The 20,745-nt window shown below is 43.7% G+C and overlaps 1 protein-coding gene across 2 annotated transcripts in view; it reads right to left on the bottom strand.

Moving 5' to 3' along the window:
• Positions 1 to 4,827: 4,827 nt before the first annotated feature.
• STIL (STIL centriolar assembly protein) overlaps positions 4,828 to 20,745 on the bottom strand; it is a 46,954-nt gene continuing 31,036 nt past the window's right edge. For both annotated transcript variants that reach the window (XM_023501574.2, XM_012547485.3), the window contains 4 exons: positions 18,201 to 18,432; positions 9,595 to 9,817; positions 8,701 to 8,954; positions 4,828 to 6,487 (listed from right to left, as the gene is read on the bottom strand). In XM_023501574.2, coding sequence (XP_023357342.1) covers positions 5,680 to 6,487; positions 8,701 to 8,954; positions 9,595 to 9,817; positions 18,201 to 18,432 — 1,517 coding nt within the window. In that variant the 3' untranslated portion in view covers positions 4,828 to 5,679. The remainder of the gene's footprint in view (positions 6,488 to 8,700; positions 8,955 to 9,594; positions 9,818 to 18,200; positions 18,433 to 20,745) is intronic.

The following is a 20,745-nucleotide window of genomic DNA, read 5'->3' as shown; positions in this document are numbered from 1 at the left end:
TTTCTGTGTCCGTGTCTGTCTCTCTCTGCCTCTGTCTCTCAGTCTCTTCTTCTGGGTGTGAAAAAAACAAGGAAATCAGCCTGGATAGAGGGTCTGTACTTAGGAAAGCAATGAGAGATAAGGTTTGATAGAACAAAACCACGAAAGACTTTGAAAGTCAGAATGAGGCATTTGCACTTGATCTGGAGCGATATGGCAGGGGTGCTCCAGGAAGATTAGTCTGCAGCCGGTGCAGGATGAAAAGCGGGGGAAGAAGGAGGCCGGGGACTTGCTGGAGCTTCTCTGCAATCCAGGCACCAGGTGATAGTTATGGTAATGGAGAGAAAGAGATGAGCACCGAGACAATTTGTATGTCAGCTAGGTGTCAAAGTGGGGAGAGCCCTGCACTTGGACCCAGGAAGAATGAAATTCACATCCTGTCCCAGTCGTGGCCCTGGGAAGATACCTTTGGGCCTCAGTTTCCTCACCTGTAAAAGGATAATAACTGTCCTTCCCTACCCAGGATTATTGTGAGAATCCAATGAGACCTTTCCAAAGTACTTTTTAAATTCTAAAAGGCTACACAAGTGGTAGTTATGTTACAGATGAAGTCAGGGAGATTTAGAAGATAACTCCGAGCTTTCAAGTCGGTGAATTAACCTGGTGCCATCAAGAGAGATAGGGAAATCAGAAAGGCAGGTCTACCTCGGAAGGAAGTGGAGATGGATTTTAGATATATTGTATTTGCACTGATAATGAGATCTCCAAGTGGAGATATTCTGGAAGTAGTTGGAATTGGAAGTATTGGATGAGGAAGTCTTACTGCTTAAAGTTGTAGTGGACCTTTTCATAAAGAAATTGACTCCTATGAAATGTTCAGGGATAAAAGTAAAGTCTTATACTTAGGTTAAAAAAAATCAATTTCTCAAATAGCCCAAATTAAAAAAAAAAAAAAAAAGAGCAAAGAAAACGAAAATGGAAAAAAAAAAAAAAAAACAAAGCAAAACAAAACAAAAAAAAAACAATGTAATTTTAGTCATTAAAAATACCCAGAACTAGAGGGTGGTAATCTTGCTGTCCTAGTTGAAGTACATTCAGGAGTCTCATGTTCCACTTTGGCTGTCATATTTTGGAAAGGAAAGTGATACACTGAAGATAGTAATTGAGAGAGACTGGGCCAGTGACTGAGAATCAGCTGAAAAAAGCTAGAGCCGTTTGGCCTGGAAACACTATCTGCAAGTACTAGAAAGATTGTTCCCTGCCTCTCTAGAGGCAGAGCTAAGAAAAATAGTACCCCAATGAAAAGAAAATGCACAAGAGCTAAATTTGATTTGAGCCAAGTTTGGTTTGAGCCAAGGGAACGCTTCCTCACAATAAGTTGCTTCAAAGTGGTGTGTGCCATTTGGGACAATGGCTTCCCTCTTACTGTAGGTCTCTGAGTGCCCTTCTGGATGGGTAGTCATTCGTTCAGTATTAAGCATCTATTTGGGCACTCAGCTAAGTATTGGGTATACTGAAGAGTCCAACTCGTGTACAATCACTAGGTCCTTTTCAACATAGATGCTATGGATCATCCATTTATCCGTGTGCAATGTTTTTAGTATTGGATTTCTTAAAGAGCACCTTGGTTGGTTTGTGTGAGATTTTCACCCAGGCTACCTAGAACATGTAGAACATGGAGGTGCTCTTTAGCCAGCATCATGCTGCGTCATGCTCATCTAAGAAATCCTTTTCAAGTCGACACGGTGAGTAGGTTGTTAGCGAAGAACTAAGGAGGAAGGAGCATCTCACAGTACTGGAAGATTTGGATTGAAACCTTGCCTCTGACTCTACTATGTGAACATGAACAAATCACTTAAGGCATCTGAAGCTGCTTCCTCATCCATGAAATAGCAATCCTGCCTGGAATATTACCCATGTAGCTTTGTGGTGGAGCTCAAATAAGGTCATGCAGAAAGTACCTTGAAAAGCTGATGTGCTTTATAAATGTCAGCTATTATTAAGGCCATAGAAGGGAGATTTGTGTCCTGGCTATTATTTACTAGCATATATTAAGGTGTATATTAAGGTGTCAGGTTTAGATGTGCATTGGAGGAAGTGCCCAAAGTGATGAAACCACTTTGAAACACAAGCAGAGGCAGAGTTCAGCTCAATTTAAGAAATTCCTATTTTTGTTCAAAAATAAATGGGACACCTTGGAAGTGAGTTCCCTCATCACCGAGTGTGGCCAGACAGGTAGAATGATCCCTTGTGAGTGAGGGCTACTAGAGAAGAAATCCCCGTTTGAAGAAGTTGAGACAGCAGCATTTTCCTTCCTAAGGTTCCCTCATTCTCACCCTCTCCTCTATCCAGCCCATTCTCTGCAGATATGGTACCTCTCTACTCAAGAATCTTCAGTGGCTCACTAGTACTTCCAGAATAAAATAAATATAATAAATTTTCTAGAAGAAAAGTCTTCACTTAGGGTTGTGATGTCATGTTAAATCTCCACATACTCCAGGTAGAACCTGGAGGTTCTACCTAAACTTAAGCATTTCCTTTCCTATCATGATGTCTGGAATGGATCCCTCTCCTCATCTCTGACTCTTAGAACCCCATAGTTTTTGGGAGGCTCAGCTAAAGAATATCCCACTGGAGAATAGGAACCTCCCAGTTTGGGATGTTCTCTCCACCCTGATTCTCTAATGTTTACCTGTATGTTGGCCCGCATGTAGTTATTAAGCATTCATAATGAAGCACGGGGAACAAAAAGGCAAAAAATATATATAACCCGTCTTCAGGGAACTCAGTCTAATAGGTGAGACAATATGCAAATTACATACATACAAGATACAAACGAGATAATAGCTGACTCAGCTCAGACTAATTGGGATCAAGGACCTGCCTTGGACAAATCATCATTGTGCCTGCTTAATAGGTTAAATAAATATTAAATACACCCTGTAGGAGTTTTCCACTATTTTAGAACATGGGATGAGTGAGGAGGGAGGGAGGACATATTCAGGGCACATCAGAAAGATTGTAACCCAGAAGAAACGGACCAATTAGATCTCTGAAGAGAGGGACTGCACCAAACTAACAAGTCTAAAGCTTCTCTCACTTCTGTGCTCAGTGCTCCTTCTTCCTGAAGAAGAGTGGAGCCCACATCTGGCCAGAAATATTAAGACAATTCCTTAAGATCCTTCTTTAATAAATTTTCCTCGAGATTTGATGTTCAGTGTCAAGACTATATTTCTAACAGAGATGTGGAAAAACTGCAACACTAATGCATTGTTGGAATTGTGAAGTGATCCAACTATTCTGGAGAGCAATTTGGAATTATGACCAAAGAGTTTTGATCCAGTAATGACACCACTAAGTCTGTATTCCAAAGAGATCATAAAAGAGGCACAAGGACCCACAGGTGCAACACACACATGTGTAGCAGCTCTATTTGTAGTGGCAAAGAACTGAAAAATGAGTGGATGCAATTGGGGAATGGCTGAATGAGTTATGGTATATGAAAATAATAGAATGTGATTGTTTAAGAAATGATGAACAGGCTGATTTCAGAAAAACCTAGAGAGACTTACATGAACTGATGCTGAATAAGTGAGAAGAAACAGGAAAACACTGTACACAGTAATAGCAAAATTGTGTGATTAGCAAGTATGACAGACTTGGCTCTTCTCAGCAATTCAGTGATCCAAGGCAATTTCAGTAAACTTTGGATGGAAAATGCCATTCACATCCAGAGAACCATGGAGACTGAATCCAGATTGAAGCACTTTTTCAAGTGAGCTTTTTCAAAAGTGAGCTTTTTTTAAGCTCACTTTTTTTTTCCTTTCCCTTTCCCTTTTATTTTGATTTTTCTCTTCCAATGTGACTCATATAGAAATATGTAAAAAAAAAAAAAAAAAAAAAAGAAAAAGAAAAAGGGCTGCAGTGTGACCATTTCATTTGGCCAGCACAGCTGCTGGACACAGCTGCTCCAAAAGTTGGTGGTGATGCCTCCAAGGAAGCAGCTTTGGGAACAGCCCTGGAATGCTCTACTGCAATCTTCTGAAGGTGATGAGAGGGAATGGTCCATCACAAACATTCTTTGATCCAAAGCTTAAGACTTAACACTTAACCTACCCACTGGCCTGATCCCCAATCAAAGTAGGCTTTGGGGACATGTATGATTTGGATGGCTCCGAAACCCCAAACCTCTTGGATCTGACAGCCTCGGGTCAGTCAAACCTTGGAAGATTTGAGGTTCTGTCCTGACTGGTCATGCTTGGCACAAAAGGTTCAAAGGGCTTTTGTTCTACTAGACAGGATTGTCAGATTCTTTGCTTGTTTTTCTCCCCAAACTTTTCTAAGGTGTTTCCTAGTCTTGCACGTGGAGCCCCCACTCATTCAATAATGAACAGGTTTCGTTTCAGGCCTGAGATTAAGCAAAACATACCCCAAGTATCACAGGGAGCTCCATTCCATTAAAGTACAGAGGGATTCCCAGAAACCCCTCTCATGAAGATTTCTACAAAGTGAACTCAAACAAAAAACCCCTCCCACAAAAAAGCAGTGTAAGAGGTGGAGATGGAGGCCTGTGGAGGCCACATCATCATCTCGAGCACAGGGAATGATGCTCAGTTTTAACTGGCTCATATCTGTCTCCTTGGACAAACAGGTGACATTCTTTGGAAAGGAGTCTTTACCATGGACTTAATCAACGGAAATCCTATGTGGTCAAACCATAGCCTTTCAAAATAGGAAGCGCATAGGGCCTTGCAGTTATGTTGCTTTTACTTGATAATTTATTCTTTTTAAGGGAGGAATAGGGGAGAACTCTTTTCTCCAGGACACAGTCATCAAACTTCCAGAAGGTACAGTGAAGTTTTCTTTTAATTCAAGAACAGATGACAAAAATGACCAATTCAAAAATGTTGAATGTTCCTTAACGTTTGAAGGATGTTATTTCCCAACAAAGAGATCTATAAGGCTACACTAGCAGGTGGTCAAGGCAGACAGCCTACACGTTTTTATTAAATTCAAACACTTGAAAAACTCACTCCCAAGTTTACAAAACACACACGATAAATGAATTGCTCTGGATTAGTCAAAGCAACTCAATGAACAGTGTCACACAAGCCTCAATCATGCAGGATCCCAATAGTTTAAATTGCCTCAAGATTTTTAACAAATAAGCAGCTTAATTAAAAAGATAGAAAGTTCTTAAATAAAATGTATTTTAGAAAAATGTATTAGGGGGAAAAAAAGAAGTCAAATTGCCTGGCTCTAAAAGGGTAATAATCCTCTTTCCAAGGCTGAGTCCTTTATTTCATAGGAACTCAGGGCATGTGCAGAGAGGAGAGCTGGCTGAGACCGAATCAACTTTAACACAAGTTGACTGTAAACAACCTCGACCAAGATATTGGCTAAAATGATTTTTCTTCCCAATGTTAGACCCTAAGAATGAGGGTAAGCATTCACTCCCCAGGACTCCACTTTCATTGTTCTGGTGACTACAGTACTGGCTCCCAGAACTAGAGCTCTGTCCAGAACCGCTGCCATTTCCTGGCAGTGGGCTACTGGCTCCTTGACCACTGCAGAGATGGACTCTACAATGATCTCAGTTACCCAATTCAGTGGCCCAACTCACGTTCTTCAAGGACCAAGCCCTTGGCCCGGCCCAAGCCTCTGCCTCAATCCAGAAAAGGTGGGCAGTTCTTTAAATAACTAAAATAATTTGGGCAGCTGCCTGAGACGCCGGACATCTAAAAAGGTACCCACTGAATTCATGCTATTCATTTCTCTGAGCGGGTCAGAAGGCTGCAAACTTTCAGGCAACACCTGAATGTCCCTTTGGTTTTCCTTCTCAGGATGCTGAGTAAACTCAGGCCTGCCAGTCAGCAATTTGATGGAGGGGTTTTTCTTTAAGTCTCTTAGGATGAAGGCAGAGGACTCATCCTCAGGTGAGCTTGCGGCTCTTGGCTGGGCCGCTTGATTTGTGACGTCTCTTAATGCTGGCAGCTCGGGCTTTGGCAGCCAGTGGGCACCCGCTACCTCCTGGTTGTAGCATTTCAAATCTAGAATTTCACAGTCTCTTCCAGGGCCATCCTTGTGACAGCTAAACTGCTCGGGGCCAGACGCCAAAGTTTGATCCAGTGAATGTTCACTCTTGGTGACTTCTGTCGCATCTGGGATCTCTTCCTCATCCTCACTGTCACTGCTTGGCATCAGCCCGTACCTCTTCATATATTTCCTGGTGGCAAATGACATGTTTGGGGAGATCAAACTAAGCCCCACCATATTTTTGTCTGTATTAATATGAAGAAGGCTGAAGGATGCGTCGGGAAGATTTGGGTTTGCTCGATTGAAGGAGAGCTGTGACAGCTGATTTTCATTTAAATATTTGAGAGCGATGGCATTGGCCTCCATGCTCAGATCCACACCATTGGGGCTTAAGCCACTCATGCCCACATTAGAAAAGGACATACAGTTTAATCCAGAGATGACCGCTTCAGGGCTGATGCACGCCAATACGCTGAAAGACACAGAAGAACAAGACTGAGTTTGTGCCTCCTGCCTAACTGTAAAGACCCAGCTGAGGGAGTTTACATCTCCCTACTAATATACACCAGCCCCAAAGAGAAGCATATATTTTATTTTAAAATATATATTTTGTATAAATTATAAATATGAATATGAAATATAAGTGTATATAAAATATTTAAAATATATTTTTTCCCATTTATTAAACAACAACAAAAAGAGAAAGACAAATTACAAGTACATAAAGTAGGAACTTACTCAGCAGAGGTATGTGTTAATAGGATTTTGTTTAGGTTTTAGTCCCTTGTGGACAGAGAGGATTAATATCTTTAATGGCTCCTCATGCAAGGTCCCACTATCTAACAACTCTTTGCTGAGGGGAGAAGGATACAAAACCATGGGAAACTGTGGTCCTCAGCCTTGAGAACCACACAGATCTACCTGAGGAGAGGGAAGAGAATCCTCATGGGCAGGAGGTGGGGACTCAGAAGTGGTTTCAATGGCTCCACCAACTAAGAACTCATTCTTTCACACAAGCCATGAGACCCCCAAGTCTCCATTTCTTCCCCACACAGCTGGGATATCTGTATCCCTTCTCCTTCCTGTCACCACAAGCTCAGGAATCCAAATTCCTAAATTGTTCAAGTCGGATAGGACACATGAAGTCTCTAGTCCAACAAGTACTGGACTCTAACAAATGGTCATCCAGTCTCCGGCAGAAAGCCTCTGGTGAGGAAAAATCTGCTACCTGTTTCTGGGAAAGCCTGCTCCATTACTGGACAATGCTTAGTTCAGAAGCTATTTAGCAGTGTGTGTCCTGGAGTAATGCATCCCTCCATATGGAATCCCCAAAATGTTACCCATAGTTACCCATAGTAGTTTAGAAGTAGAGTTCACATCCATTTTCTTCACCTCTCTTTCCTTTTGCCTCTGAGAACTCCTCTATTCCTTTAAGATGCAGCCCAGTTCCCATTTTGTGTATGAAGCTTTTCCCAAACCCCCAAAAAGCTATCAAGGCCCTGCCTCCCCAAGTGTTCTCTGAGTGATTACTTTGCATAGGTCTGTATTCACTTTAGCCTTATGATGCACATTTTTCTGAGATGTAGAATGAGAACCAGCAGTACTCTTAGTTACTCATTCAAGCCTATTTACAGGTAAGAAAATTAAGGCCCAAGAAGATAAAAATGCTTTTCTAAACATGAAAAAGAAAAGGCCTGCACAGTGACTCGTACTTAGACATAAACACACAATTCATACAGAAGTGGAAGGGAGGCCAGAGATGGAGGAGAGGGAAGGGGAGCAGAGCACTCCAGGTTAGGGAAAGCCTCAAGGAAGGCTTGTCTGTTGGGAACTTGTCTAAGGGTTGAGAGGCTAGAGCCGAGCCTTGAAGGGTGGAAGCATCTCAGAGGATCATGCTGAAATCATAGACCATTACAGCCGAATGAAAAAGGAACGACTTCCTTAAAAACGTGTTTCTCAAACACACAAAATCCACTGAATTAATTCTCACCAAGGCTATTAAAACCACACTTAAGCCAGGCCTACTGCCTTTCAGATGTGCTGTGAACCTCCTGCCAACCTCAATCCCATCAAGGGATAATTTACTATCACAAGGTAGAAAATCTCACTTCAAAATACAGGAAACCGTACCCTGAATCCATTCTAACCTCCATTTTCACTTCCTTGAGAAAGTCACTAAAGCCATTTTGGATGTTACCGAAAGGTTCTCTAGGAATTTCCATCTCTATTTCCTGTTCTGCATAGACATTTGAGTATAATGGAAGCAATGAAGAACTGGAATCATGCCAAGGCATCTGTGAGGTTTTGTCTCCTGCCCAAAAGGCTAAACCACGCTCCAGGAAATAGAAGGGTCTTGGAAATAGAGTTTAGCTGATTACCAAAATGCAGGCCACTTTCCATCCCATGGGTCTTATCACAGGATGGTGATTGAGCCAGTCTACAAAAGGTAGCTGTTGGGTCTCAAAGTCCTTTCACTGAGTGTGGCCAGGTCTCGATGGGAGGAAAGCGAGTGGTGGAAGGAGCTCGTGAAGGATCAGGTCTACTTGGGCCCTTGGCCAGAGCTCTTGACTATAAAATTCTAAAGAGATCATCATGATATTCCTAGAATATCAGAATATGGCTATTCTGTCCCAAGACTGCTACACCATGGACGTGTGCCCATTTATAACAGAAACACAAGATTACCTGGCTTGGTCCACTTTATGTGAATTTTTCTTCATTTTACTTGGGGAGTCAATTTTTACCCCAAGGTTTCTCAGCTGCTTAACGGTGGCGTGAAGGACGCTGTCCTTGTCTGTCTGGCTGGGGTCAGGTCTTTTGATTTTTCCATCCCCCTCATTCTGGGTTCTAGTGCTGCCATTGCTGGGAAGTGCTGCTCCTCTTGTGGATGTGGGCTCAGTGTCTCTGGAAGAAGTACTTAACAATTGGTTTACCTGCCCCTAATAAAAACAAATAAAAACTGATTTCAAAAGTGGTATTAGAAAAAAAAGTTAAGAAAAACTACTGGTGTTGTTCCTTTGCTCATTCACTTGCCTGCACAGGCTGAGAGAGCATTTATCTTCCTCCAATCCAAAAGCAAAGGTAACAGGTCCTCCCTGTAAAGGGACCTGTGAAGCCAGTGTTGTCTACCCCATTTTACAGTTGGAAAAACTGAGTCAAGAAGACCCAGCAACCAAGTTTCTAGGGCAGCTTTGAATCTTAATAGATATGAGTCCTCCTTGGCTTTGCATTTTAATTAGGTTCAGACTTAAAAAAGCCAAATTAATTTTAGAACCAAGCCTGTGTTTCCAAGTGATGTGGTCCCGATAACCAATATGCTTATGGGGAGGAAGCTCTTGGGCCTAGTTGCCCAGTGTATATTATAGGCAAAGCATAAATATCATCAGTGACTCGTCACCCATAGATGGTCAGAAAAATGCAGGACGCTCGATGCCAGCTGAAAAAAAAAGAGTTTTTCCAACTCTCAGCCAAATTAAAGAACATGGTCACCTATTCAAGTCACTAAAGTCAAGACCCATTCACGGTCTCTAAACAAGCGCCTACCATCCCAAATAGGACAGCACTCGATATTGTTCTTACCAATAACTCCTGGTAAAACTTCTGATCCTCGGACGGAGACGGCAGCAAGGGCTCCCTCACTTGGGTTGACTCGGCTTGGGGTTCACCCACTGCTGCTGCTGAGGATCGGCTGTCAGTGTCCTCTGGGGGTTCTGAATGTAACCTCCCACTAATATCTTCTCCCAGTTCAGAATTTGGAAGAAACAGTGGTAAGTCGGGCTCTTTTCTTGTTGCTGGGGAAACACTGTTTGAAGAGAGAAGACATAAGATATAGGGATCTTGATAAATATTGATGATGATAAATATTGAGGAGGGATGTGGGAAAACTGGGACACTAATGTCTGGTTGGTGGAATTGTGAATGGTTTCAGCCATTGTGGAAAGCAATTTGGAACCATGCCCAAACTCTGCATACCTTCTGATCCAGGAGTCTTTCTACTGGACCTGTATCCCAAAGAGATGATAAAGGAGGGAAAGGTGGAAGGTTTGTGGCAGCCCTCTTTGTAGTGGCAAGAAAAGGGAAACTGAGTGATGGCCATCACGTGGAGAATGGCTGAATGAGTTACGGTACATGAATGTTATGGAATATTATTGCTCTGTGAGAAACGACCAGCAGAATGATTTCAGAAAGGCCTGGAGAGACTTACATGAACTGATGCTAAGTGAAGAGAATAGAGCCCAGAGAACATTACACAAAATTACATGATGATTCACTGTGATGGACTTGGTTGTTTTCAACAATTAACTGACTTAGGCCAATTCCAATAGGCTTGTGATGGAGAGACCCATCCGCATCCAGAAAGAGAACTGCATGGAATGTTGGAGGGGATGTGGGAAAACTGGGACACTGATATATCGTTGGTGGAATTGTGAACACATCCAGCCATTCTGGAGAGCAATTTGGAACTATGCCCAAAAAGTTATCAAACTATGCATACCCTTTGATCCAGCAGTGTCTCTACTGGGCTTATATCCCAAAGAGATATTAAAAAAGGGAAAGGGACCTGTATGTGCCAAAATGTTTGTGGCAGCCCTGTTTGTAGTGGCCAGAAGCTGGAGGATGAATGGATGCCCATCAATTGGAGAATGGTTGAATAAATTGTGGTATATGAATGTTATGGAATATTATTGTTCTGTAAGAAATGACCAGCAGGACGAATACAGAGAGGATTGGCGAGACTTACGTGAACTGATGCTGAGCAAAATGAGCAGAACCAGGAAATCATTATATACCTCAACAACGATACTATATGAGGATGTATTCTGATGGAAGTGGATTTTTTCAACAAAGACAAGATCTAACTTAGTTTCAATTGATCAAGGATGGACAGAAGCAGCTACACCCAAAGAAAGAATACTAGGAAATGAATGTAAACTGCTTGCATTTTTGTTCTTCTTCCCAGGTTATTTATACCTTCTAAAGCCAATTCTCCCTGAGCAACAAGAAAACTGTTCGGTTCTGCACACATATATTGTATCCAAGATCTAATGTAACCTATTTAACATGTATAGGACTGCTTGCCATCTGGGGGAGAGGATGGAGGGAGGGAGGGGAAAAAATCGGAACAGAAGTGAGTGCAAGGGATAATGTAATTACCCTGGCATGGGTTCTGTCAATAAAAAGTTATTTAATTAAAAAAAAAAAAAAAATTAAGAAAAGAAAAGAAAGAAAAGAAAACTCCACTTTCAAACATGAATAGTCAAGGAAAAAAAAAAAAAAGAGAACTCCATGAACTGAGTATGGATCAAAACAGAGTATTTTGTTATTGTTTATTTCTGTTTGTTTGAAACATTTTCTCCCTTTTTTTCCCCTCATTTTCTCCCTTTTGATCTGATTTTTCTTGTACAGCATGATGAATATGGAAATATATTTAGAAGAAATGAATGTGAAAATTTGGAACATGGGGTTTTGCAAAAGAAAATTATCTTTGACATGTATTTGTGGGAAAAAACAAATATGAAATAAAAAAATTTTTTTTTCCTTTGGGGGAGGGAGGGGTTTTCAGGAAAACCTGAGATATAGCCAGAGATATAGTCCACATACTCACCTCTACAATGAATGTCCCTGAGAATTTTTTTATTTTTGATTTTGTTTTATTTTTATTTGCTTATTTATCTTAACCCCCCCCCCCCAAAAAAAAAAAAAAAAAAAGATGTCAGGCCAAGTTTTAGCAAGTTAATGGTCTCTGGTTCTCTGCCCATAGCTACGTATCATAGCCCAGGGCAGCAGTTCTGGACTGAGGCTGCAGCTCCCTGTTGAGTAGGGAGCTATCTGAGGAGCTTCCCATCCCACTTCCTCCTCTGGGCTTTGCAAGGACTCTTTCATCTGCTGTGGGTATATATGCCCCTAGTAAATACTGGAGGAAGTCATTGGTTGGGGAACAAGATGAGAAAAAATACCCCAAATCATCTATTTTAAGAGCAGCACCCTGTACATAAAAGGTCTTATGAACCCGTATCTAATTCTTTCACCACCTAACTGAGGAAGATTTCCAATGCACACCAAGATGTTTTTTTTTTTTTTTCTGTCCCTTAATCTAGAAATCAAAGTCTGACTTTGTAGTAGAACTAAGAGCTCTATATCAAATACAGCAATTCTTTTTGGTGTCCTAGCACCAAAAAGTTGAAAGTAGAACATGGCTCTACCTCAAGCTCTTTCTTACCAAAGGAAATGAGATGGAGATTGATGATCGCTAATAGCTCTAGGATTAATGCATGATGAAGTGGACCAAATGCAGGTCCCAGCTTGCTTGGTAACTTGAACAGGATAGGGAGGAAATATCAAATGTCAACAGTGTTTGAACAAAGTGTACTAGAATGGAAAATGAGGTCATGAGTTCTGTGAGAAATGTGGGTGCAGGAGCCAGAAGGATGGATGTGTTAAAATATGTTAAATCCAATATATATATTTTAACACATTGAACATGTACTGGACTACCCGCCATCTAGAGGACCGGGGGTGAGGGGAAGGAGGGAGGAAATATGGAACAGAAGGCTGTGTTGAAAATTTACCCATGCATATGTTTTGTAAATAAAAGGCTTTAATAAAAAATAAATAAAATGAGTCTCAATTTCCCCATCTGATTTGAACTCAGCTCCTAGACCTTTAAGATCAGTGCTCTTTCCACGCTTCTGAAACCCCAGATTTGAAAGTCTCATTTCCCTGTTCCACAGACTTCAGCAGGTTCCTATTTTCTACAGGAAAAGACAACTCCTTGGCTTAGTATTTTGGGTCCTTCCTAGTCTAACTCCAATCTCTCTTTCCTCTGCCCTAGCCTTCCCCACTTCCATCAGGAATCTCCTTCCATCATGCCCTCCCTTCCTAGCCTCATGGGATGCAGCTCCATCCCAATCCTCAAGCCCATCCCAAGATTTGTGGGCCCAGATGCCCCTGTTCTTCCCCACTAGGAGGCAGACAAGCCAATCACTTCATTCTGATGAACTCTAATCCTTCCATTAAGATGGAAGATGTCCAGGCCTTCCTAGGTGCCTCATCATGGTGTCTGTGCACTGTAAACTCCAGACCACTCTGATGTCTACTCTGGGCAGGCACCCTAAGGACTCATGGCCTCTGACTCCTTCCCTTCCCTTCAACCCTTAGGATCACCAGGTCTTTCCATCCACCCTTCAACAGAGCCCTCCAACCTAGTGCCCACCAATATCAGATAAGCAGAGTTTCAGAAGGAGGGGCACCCCGATTCTAACACAGGCCCCACAGCCATCACGGGAAGGAACAGCTACAGAGAAGAAACCCTTCACCCCCATGCTGTCAGCAACCTGCCACTCACAGGGCAGCAAGACAATGGAGCTAAAGCAACATGGGAGTCTGAGGGGGAGGCAGAAGGCAGCCTGCAAATCAAACTCCCAGAACCTTGACCATCTCCTCTGAGCTTGACAGAGAGAGCCTAAGGGCCTTGGGAACAGCAGGCTGCCAGTCCAGTGCCCTCAAATACCAGGAGGCAGTTGGTGGAACAAGGGCTAGTTCAAGCGACCTGAGGTCCAGTCTAGCCCCAGCCATTTATTAGCTGTGTGACTCTGGGCTAGCCACTTAACCTCTGTCCATCTCAGTTTCCTCAACTGTAAAATGGGTTTAAGAACAGCACCTCCCTCTCAGGGTTGTCATAAGGATTACAAGAGATATTTGTAAAGCATTTAGCACAGTGCCTAGCACATAATAGGCATTTAAAACATGTTTGTTCCTTTCCCCTTTCCCTGGCATACATACAGAAGGCACATAATAATAAATGCTTCTATCCTTTCCTTATCCTAGCTCCCTCAGCCTCCGGCCATTCAATCAAACCTGGTCTCAATTCCTGGAAGAAACTCCCTGGACATTTCCACCTTCTAAAGTCTCAGCTCAGCTGTCATATGTAAAATGAACCTTCCCAGATTGTCCCAGGGCAGGCCCTCTAGCTCTTGTCTGGGCTTCCATTATTTTAAGCTGTGAGGTCTTGGAAAGGGCTGTGGTTTTTCATCTCTATATCTTCAATGCTGAGCCCCAGCCTAGGAATTGGGCAAACTGAACTGGCCCAGAGGACCAGGAAGACCACCTAAGACGTACTTATATACAGGACTAGATTACAGAGGCTGAAAATTCAAAGAAGGCTCACAAAGTCAGGATTCACAGATTCATAAGAGGGCACAGAAATGGGAAATTAGGACTGTTCAGACAATTCTGGCATGTGTCTAGCAAACTTCCCCTCGTGCGCCGTCAGAGGCCAAACAGGCTGGCTGGACTGCTGGTCTGACTCAAAATAGAAGTGTTTATTTTCCAAAATGTATCATGTGCCCTGAAAAGTATTATTAAAAGTGAGTAAGCTCAGCATATTAAAAATCTGTCACAGAAATAACATTTTCCCCACAAGGCGGCAGTGTAGCAGAGTGGAGAGAAAAGCAGATTTGGCATTGGCTGGGTCAGCAGTCAATACACGTATTTGTGAAGAACCTACTATGTGCCAGCTCCTGCCCACCCCGGAGCTCCCAGCCAGCAGGTACAGCTCTGCACCAATAAACTCCAGACAGTACTGACAAGGACATGCCCACCAGAGGGAAGGCCCAAGGACTTAGAGGGCTTTTTGGACAAAGAAGGATTTTAGCTGAGGCTTTAAAGGAAGTCGGGGATGGCAGGAGGCACAGACATGGGAATAGCCAGAGAGACAGCCAGGGCAGAGAGCTGAAGGTATTGTTTGGGGAACAGCCAGGAGGCCCGAGTTACTGATTGGAGAGGACATGCTGGGGGGTCAGACGGGAGAGGACAGGGCGGGGAAAGCAGGACCGTAAAAGCCAACCAGCATCTTTTGCCTCTGCCCCTGCTTGGTGGCTTTGGACAAGGCACTTCACTTCCTAGCCTCAGCTTCCTCATTTGTAAAATGATGGGATTCAACTAAATGTCTACTTTCCCAGGTCTATAATCTACAAATTACAATACGTAATACATAACTATACATGTATTACATAAAAGATATGTAAATCTTATAATTTACATATTTAACTTTTCCACAGTTTCATCCTGTGACGTAAATTTTCAACTTAGACTCATCAGCATCAAAGAAGGTGAAGAAAAATTACAAGCTGAGCAATAAAGAGCCCCCAATTTACACAAAAGAAACACAATCTCAGCCAGCGAATCAAAAAGCAAGATCAAATAACCTAAATATCAGCTGGGAACTGCATTATGATTGCTAAAAGTCAGTCATATGAAAACTTCCTAAAAACACAGCTTTCATTTGCTAACTTCTCATCTTAAAAGCCTGATTGGAAGCTTGAGGATCAGACATGAAAGTGAGTGAAAGCTCTGCCAGTCTCAGCATCAAGAGTCACAGGAACACTGACTGTCACTGATGAGCTCTGCCATCTATTTATACCCCCCCCCCAACATTAGATTTTCAGACAGCAAAATGACTGCAATAAGAGCTCAAAGAAATATAAGCAGAAATTAGCCATCTTCATCATCCCCAAATTAACAATGCAGCTGTGGCTATGAATTACTTTGGCTGAATAATCCAAACTCCATGTTCTCTCCAAATTAGGTTAACTAGTTCATGTGGACAATGACAAAATTTGGACTCTTGACCTATGGTGATTTAATCAGGCCCTTGTCAACCAACGCTTCCAAATGAACTGTGACCACTAACGACATCACTTAATCAGAGTTGTGCCGGAACGGCGTAAGGAAGCATTACTTGGCACTGGTGAATATAATGTTCCATTCTGAGCTATAAACCCACAGCAATCAGCAAAGATGGCATGCCAGGAGTGAGATTTCTGGTTTGTCAAAGACATAATGAGATGGGGACCAGGAGCACCTTCAACATTTAGGTACAGACCGTCCAATGGCTTTCTGAATATGGTGACAAAACACCCTCAAGGATGTACAAAAGGCACGTTTTGCATTGTGACTTGGCAAACAAAAGCTAGAGTTTGACAAATAAGAAGCAAAGAGTCAGAAAATGAAAATATCTGACATCTCAAGAGAATTTAAAATGAAAAAATTCAAAAAGTGATCCCAACGATGGCAAATATTTTGTTTGTCAAAGCACGGCTTCTAAAAGAAAATGAGGAAGAAAAAGTCTCTAAACACTATGCACACTTCTCCACTGGGACAAGGCAATCGATAACCAATCAAGCTTTGAGGCATTCAGCTGGAAAAATTGACCCTCCGGAGACTGCTTTCACATCAGGAAGACAGAGGCGGCACAGGAGGTCACTGGGAGCTCACATATCCAAGTGCCATCTATGTATACATAGCAGGGAAAAACCACAGGCATGAATAATCCCACAGACCTGGGCCTGCTCCCCGAGGATCTCCAAAACCAATGTGGGCGACTTTGGGCACACGGTGAGGATCCCCATCAGTACATTTGTTTGGGGAAGATTAGATTTATATCAAGTGTACTGCTAGAAATCAATACAGATGATTAATTGGTCCTAAGAAGTAATTAACTAAATTCTATTAATGGGACTACAGGACAGATTTCTAAAGTTAAAAAACATATATACATATAATTCAAATTGAAGAGAGTACTAATTGCCTTAGCTTCTTTTGGAAAAAGGTCTATGGCTTATAGCATCAAATTAGGTAAGATAAATAAGGCTAATGTGAACTCTTTCCATAAAAAGAGTTATTATGCCACATGTGAGAAACCCCCAGGCTCTGGAGGAAATTGCTGCTTGCTAGGAGGAGGCAGCTCTCAGCAGAGGGCCATGAAATGATTAAGCTGCAGTCCCCAGTTACCCAATGTGATATGTGCATCTAATTGCTACAAGCAAGCATCCTGTAAAAAAGGGCTTACTTATCTGTTGGGAGTCTATTACAGGGTCTCCACCTTCCATCTCCCGAGTCCGTGCTCCTCGGCCCCATAGGCTGCAGACTGATAGAAGAGGGCAGTACTGGGAAGCAGGGAGCAGGTGAGATTCCAGGGCAGAGGCCTACGGTTCTAGGCCTGGAGGCTCTTAATCATTTGTAAAATGAAGGGGCCGGTCTCTATGGCCTCAGAACAGCAGAGTACCTGCCCTTCAGCCCGGCACTTGAAGACAGGAAAATCTTTTCTTCTGGGCAACCCATCCAATTAACCCACATGAAGATTAGCCTTCAGAGGAAGGCAAAATTGACTGTTTTTGACTTGGTGCCAGAGGGTTCCACACTGGACTAAGTCAGCCTCAAGAGGTTTCCCCTCCCCACCAGAGCATCTCCTTTCACTTCCTTTTCAGACACAAGCTGTCCCTCATCCTCACTGAATGATCAGAATCAACAGATGCAATATTTAATTATTAAAACCATCTTGTTTCTTTTCATACAAATACAGTCCCTTCACAAAAGCTTCCCGAGGCTGTGCCCATTTGCACATAAGCCCTGGCACATGCCCCTCAACAAGAAAGGCTATGGGCTACTGGGGGGGCCTGAGGGCCAATGGAACTTTATGGGAAAGACCTGGCAAGAACCTCACGGGCAAGAAAGCATGCTGGAGGCTGTGTCCTCTGTAGGAACATCCAGCACCAAAGCCTTTTGAGGTCCAGCTTGGGAGCTCCTCTCTTTGAGGACCTTCTGATTACTCCAGTTCACGCCAAAGTGAAATCTTCCTCCCCACGTGGCTGTAGTTCTTGGCTGTCCCCAGGCACAGGAGGACGGTGGGCAGAGCAAGTGCCTCAGAGTCACAAAGTCCTGAATTGGAATCCTGTCCCGCAAACAGACTAACCATGTGGTCATAGACAACCCACCTAATTTCAGTGAGCCTCATCTACAAAATCGGCACAAGACCTACCTTAGAGAGCGGCTAGATCACATAAGACAATGCATTGACAGAGCTCTGCCAATTTTATTCTGAATATTAGATCTCATCATTATGACCATCCCTATTCATTTCTGTATACATTCTGTTTCCCCAAAGGCCAAAGTTCACATTTGGACCAATACAATACTATGAGGCTGTTTTTCAGATAAGGAAACTGAGGTATTCCACAGCAGAGTTTAATAACTCAGCCATGATTATGTGACAAGTGCCCCCCTTGAGTTTTTTCCTGCTCCCTCCCCAGATCTCTGCCTCTTGGGCCCCGTCTCTGGCTGGCACTGACCAAAGAAGGGTATTCAACACCCAGCAATGGATTAGAAACAGGCATATAGAGCCTCACCTGGAGAAAGCCAAGGATGGGCCCGTTTCTTCTTCAACCACACGGCTACTCTCGTCAAAACTCGGAATATCGACAGCCTTTAACGAAGACGCAATACTGGTGCGATCTGTCACTTCGTTATTGATGTCCACGGACAAGTGGATGTCTTCGCTCGAAAGCTTGGAATCGTCCTGTTTCAGGGAAGCTTCCGGCTCCTGATTCTCAACGGGCGAGTCCCAAAACAAGCTGGCCCCTGGGAACAAAAGCGAGGAAAGGGTGAGAAGGGCTTCTCTGAACATCTTTTCTCAATGTATCATCTTTCTAATGTAATCACACTGAGTACACAGAAATCATGCCAGGCCCAAATGACACCTGCAGGACTTAACGTGGAGTCTTTGTTTTCAGAGTGACAATAGGTCAGTCACTCTCCCACCTCACTGCTGGCTCATGGCATCCTAAGGACCACTGCTCTATTAGCGAGGAGAAGACTAGCTCCAAGAAGGAAAATGCAACAATCCAGTTGTAGTCGTAAAAGCAAATACAAACCTGCTCAACTTAATTTACTATTTTGGGTTTTTGTTAAGCAAATTCTGAACAACTTTCAGAAAAACTTATCTAATAATAATTACACATAACCCTGGCAGGTAGGTGCTATTACTATCCTCATTTTACAGTTGAGGAAACTGAGACAGCTAGTATTTGAGGTGAGATTTGAACTTAAGTCTTCCTCTTCTAAGTCCAGAGAGGCTCTGGCCACAGGTGTGCCTCCAGCAGCCTCTAAGTTATCCTTCCCAAATACACTGTCCTGGAGGGAGGGCCTTGGGTGCCACCCAGGGCCTCTCACCAATGACTAATCAGGACCATATGCCCCAAGAAGAATGTGTCCAGCAGCAGAGCCAAGGCCCCCAGGTCACAGATCAGATCCAGGGGGAAGGGGAGAAGGCACTACACGGCCTCCTCCTGCTATCCTCCCCTGCTTCAGCTATAAGGCTCTTCTGGGCCCTCGTGGCATCTTCAACCACCAGCTACCCTGCTCAGATCGTGTTTCAGCCAGGACCAGAAAAACCTGCCACAAACTGAGCCCAAGCCATGAAGCCCTAAACCTGCCCTGCCCATCGTGGAGCCAGAGCCTGCCGGGCTGACCAGGAGCAGAGTGCCCACGGCCCCCGGAGCATGTGCATGAGATCAGGAGGCCAGGACGTCACAGAGCCCCCAGGCTCATCACCGAAACAGGCCTCGCCCCACCTCAGGCTTCTTGGGCTTCATCTCTTTCACACTAAGCCCTGCCCAGGTACCCCCTGCTCCCCCAAAGCTGCCAGGGAGGAGGGTTGCTTAATTCATCCGGAGCACAGAAGAGCTGATGAGGAAGCCGAACAAGGGGAACCCAGGTCCTTGGGAGGCAACTGAAGCCTGAAGAGCAGGACTTGCCCAAAGTCACACATGTGGGAAAGAGGAGATCAGGAGGAAAGGAGGAAAGTCAGCATCCTTTGAGCGTGGCTTCAGATCTAGGGAGAAGTGCCTGTGGGCCAACTAAGCTTCCAAGGAGCAGAAGGAAAGGTTTGGGGGCTCCAGGGAAGGCCAGAACAAGCTCAGAAGTGGGGACCACAGCCAGGGCAGAGGAGGACATTGAAGGAGGGGGAGCAGAGTGGAGAACAGAAGCAGAGAAATGGAGGAGAAGAGGAAGGTCAGCCAGGTAGGAGGGGTGAGTGGTCAGCACTCCCCCCACCCTAGAGGCCCCTAAAGCACATCCAGGGAAGGACTGTCACCCTCTCATTTAAGGTTTTTCCCCTCCCCTCATCTCTAACGTATCCTGTCTGTTGCCCAGTTGAGCCCTAGGTGACACTACAGGGGGTAGCAATTCCAATTCTACCTTAGTTCAAATCTGACTCAGATATGGACTAGCTTAACTGTGTGACCCTGGGCGAGTCACTTCTTCCTGTTGGCCTCAGTTTCCTCATCTATAAAATGAGCTGCAAAAGGAAATAATAGATTACCCCAGAATTCTGCCAAATGGGGTCTGAACAGGATTGAAATGACCGAAGAGCAACAATGTCCACAGCTGGCGACCTTTTGTCTCCCCAATTCCACTATGAGTTATTCTAGGAGAACGAGGACCGTCTCTTCCTTTCTCTCAGCACTTAGTATAACAGGTGCTGGCACACTTTCGGTGCTTAATAAATGTTTATCAACTGATGGGGAAGTTGGAAGAGGGATTCTCATACAGGTAGAGGTGAGCTTGGAGATATTTCTTCTAACACTGAAATTCTATGCTTTAGAGCGGCTTGGAAGGAAGGCTTACAGCCAGCCCTAGGGTTCTGGCAGTGGGGAGCACCTCATGTATGCACTTCAGAGAAGAGCTGCGGGGCACAGCATTTATTAAGCACCTACTATTAAAATGATGCTGCAACCCTGAAGTCTAACCTTCCTTTATAAAGTATAAACTGGATAACAGGAGGCTCACTCAGACAAAATGAGCCTGTGACTCAGTAGCCCTGGGCACAAGCCCTGCCTTGGTTCTTTCTGATGTTATTTTTACTCCATGCCCGGAAACCTCAGCATGGCATAT

This window comes from Sarcophilus harrisii, chromosome 4, assembly GCF_902635505.1.
Source record: "Sarcophilus harrisii chromosome 4, mSarHar1.11, whole genome shotgun sequence".
Lineage (NCBI taxonomy): Eukaryota > Metazoa > Chordata > Mammalia > Dasyuromorphia > Dasyuridae > Sarcophilus > Sarcophilus harrisii.
This window is presented reverse-complemented; position numbering and strand designations above follow the sequence as displayed.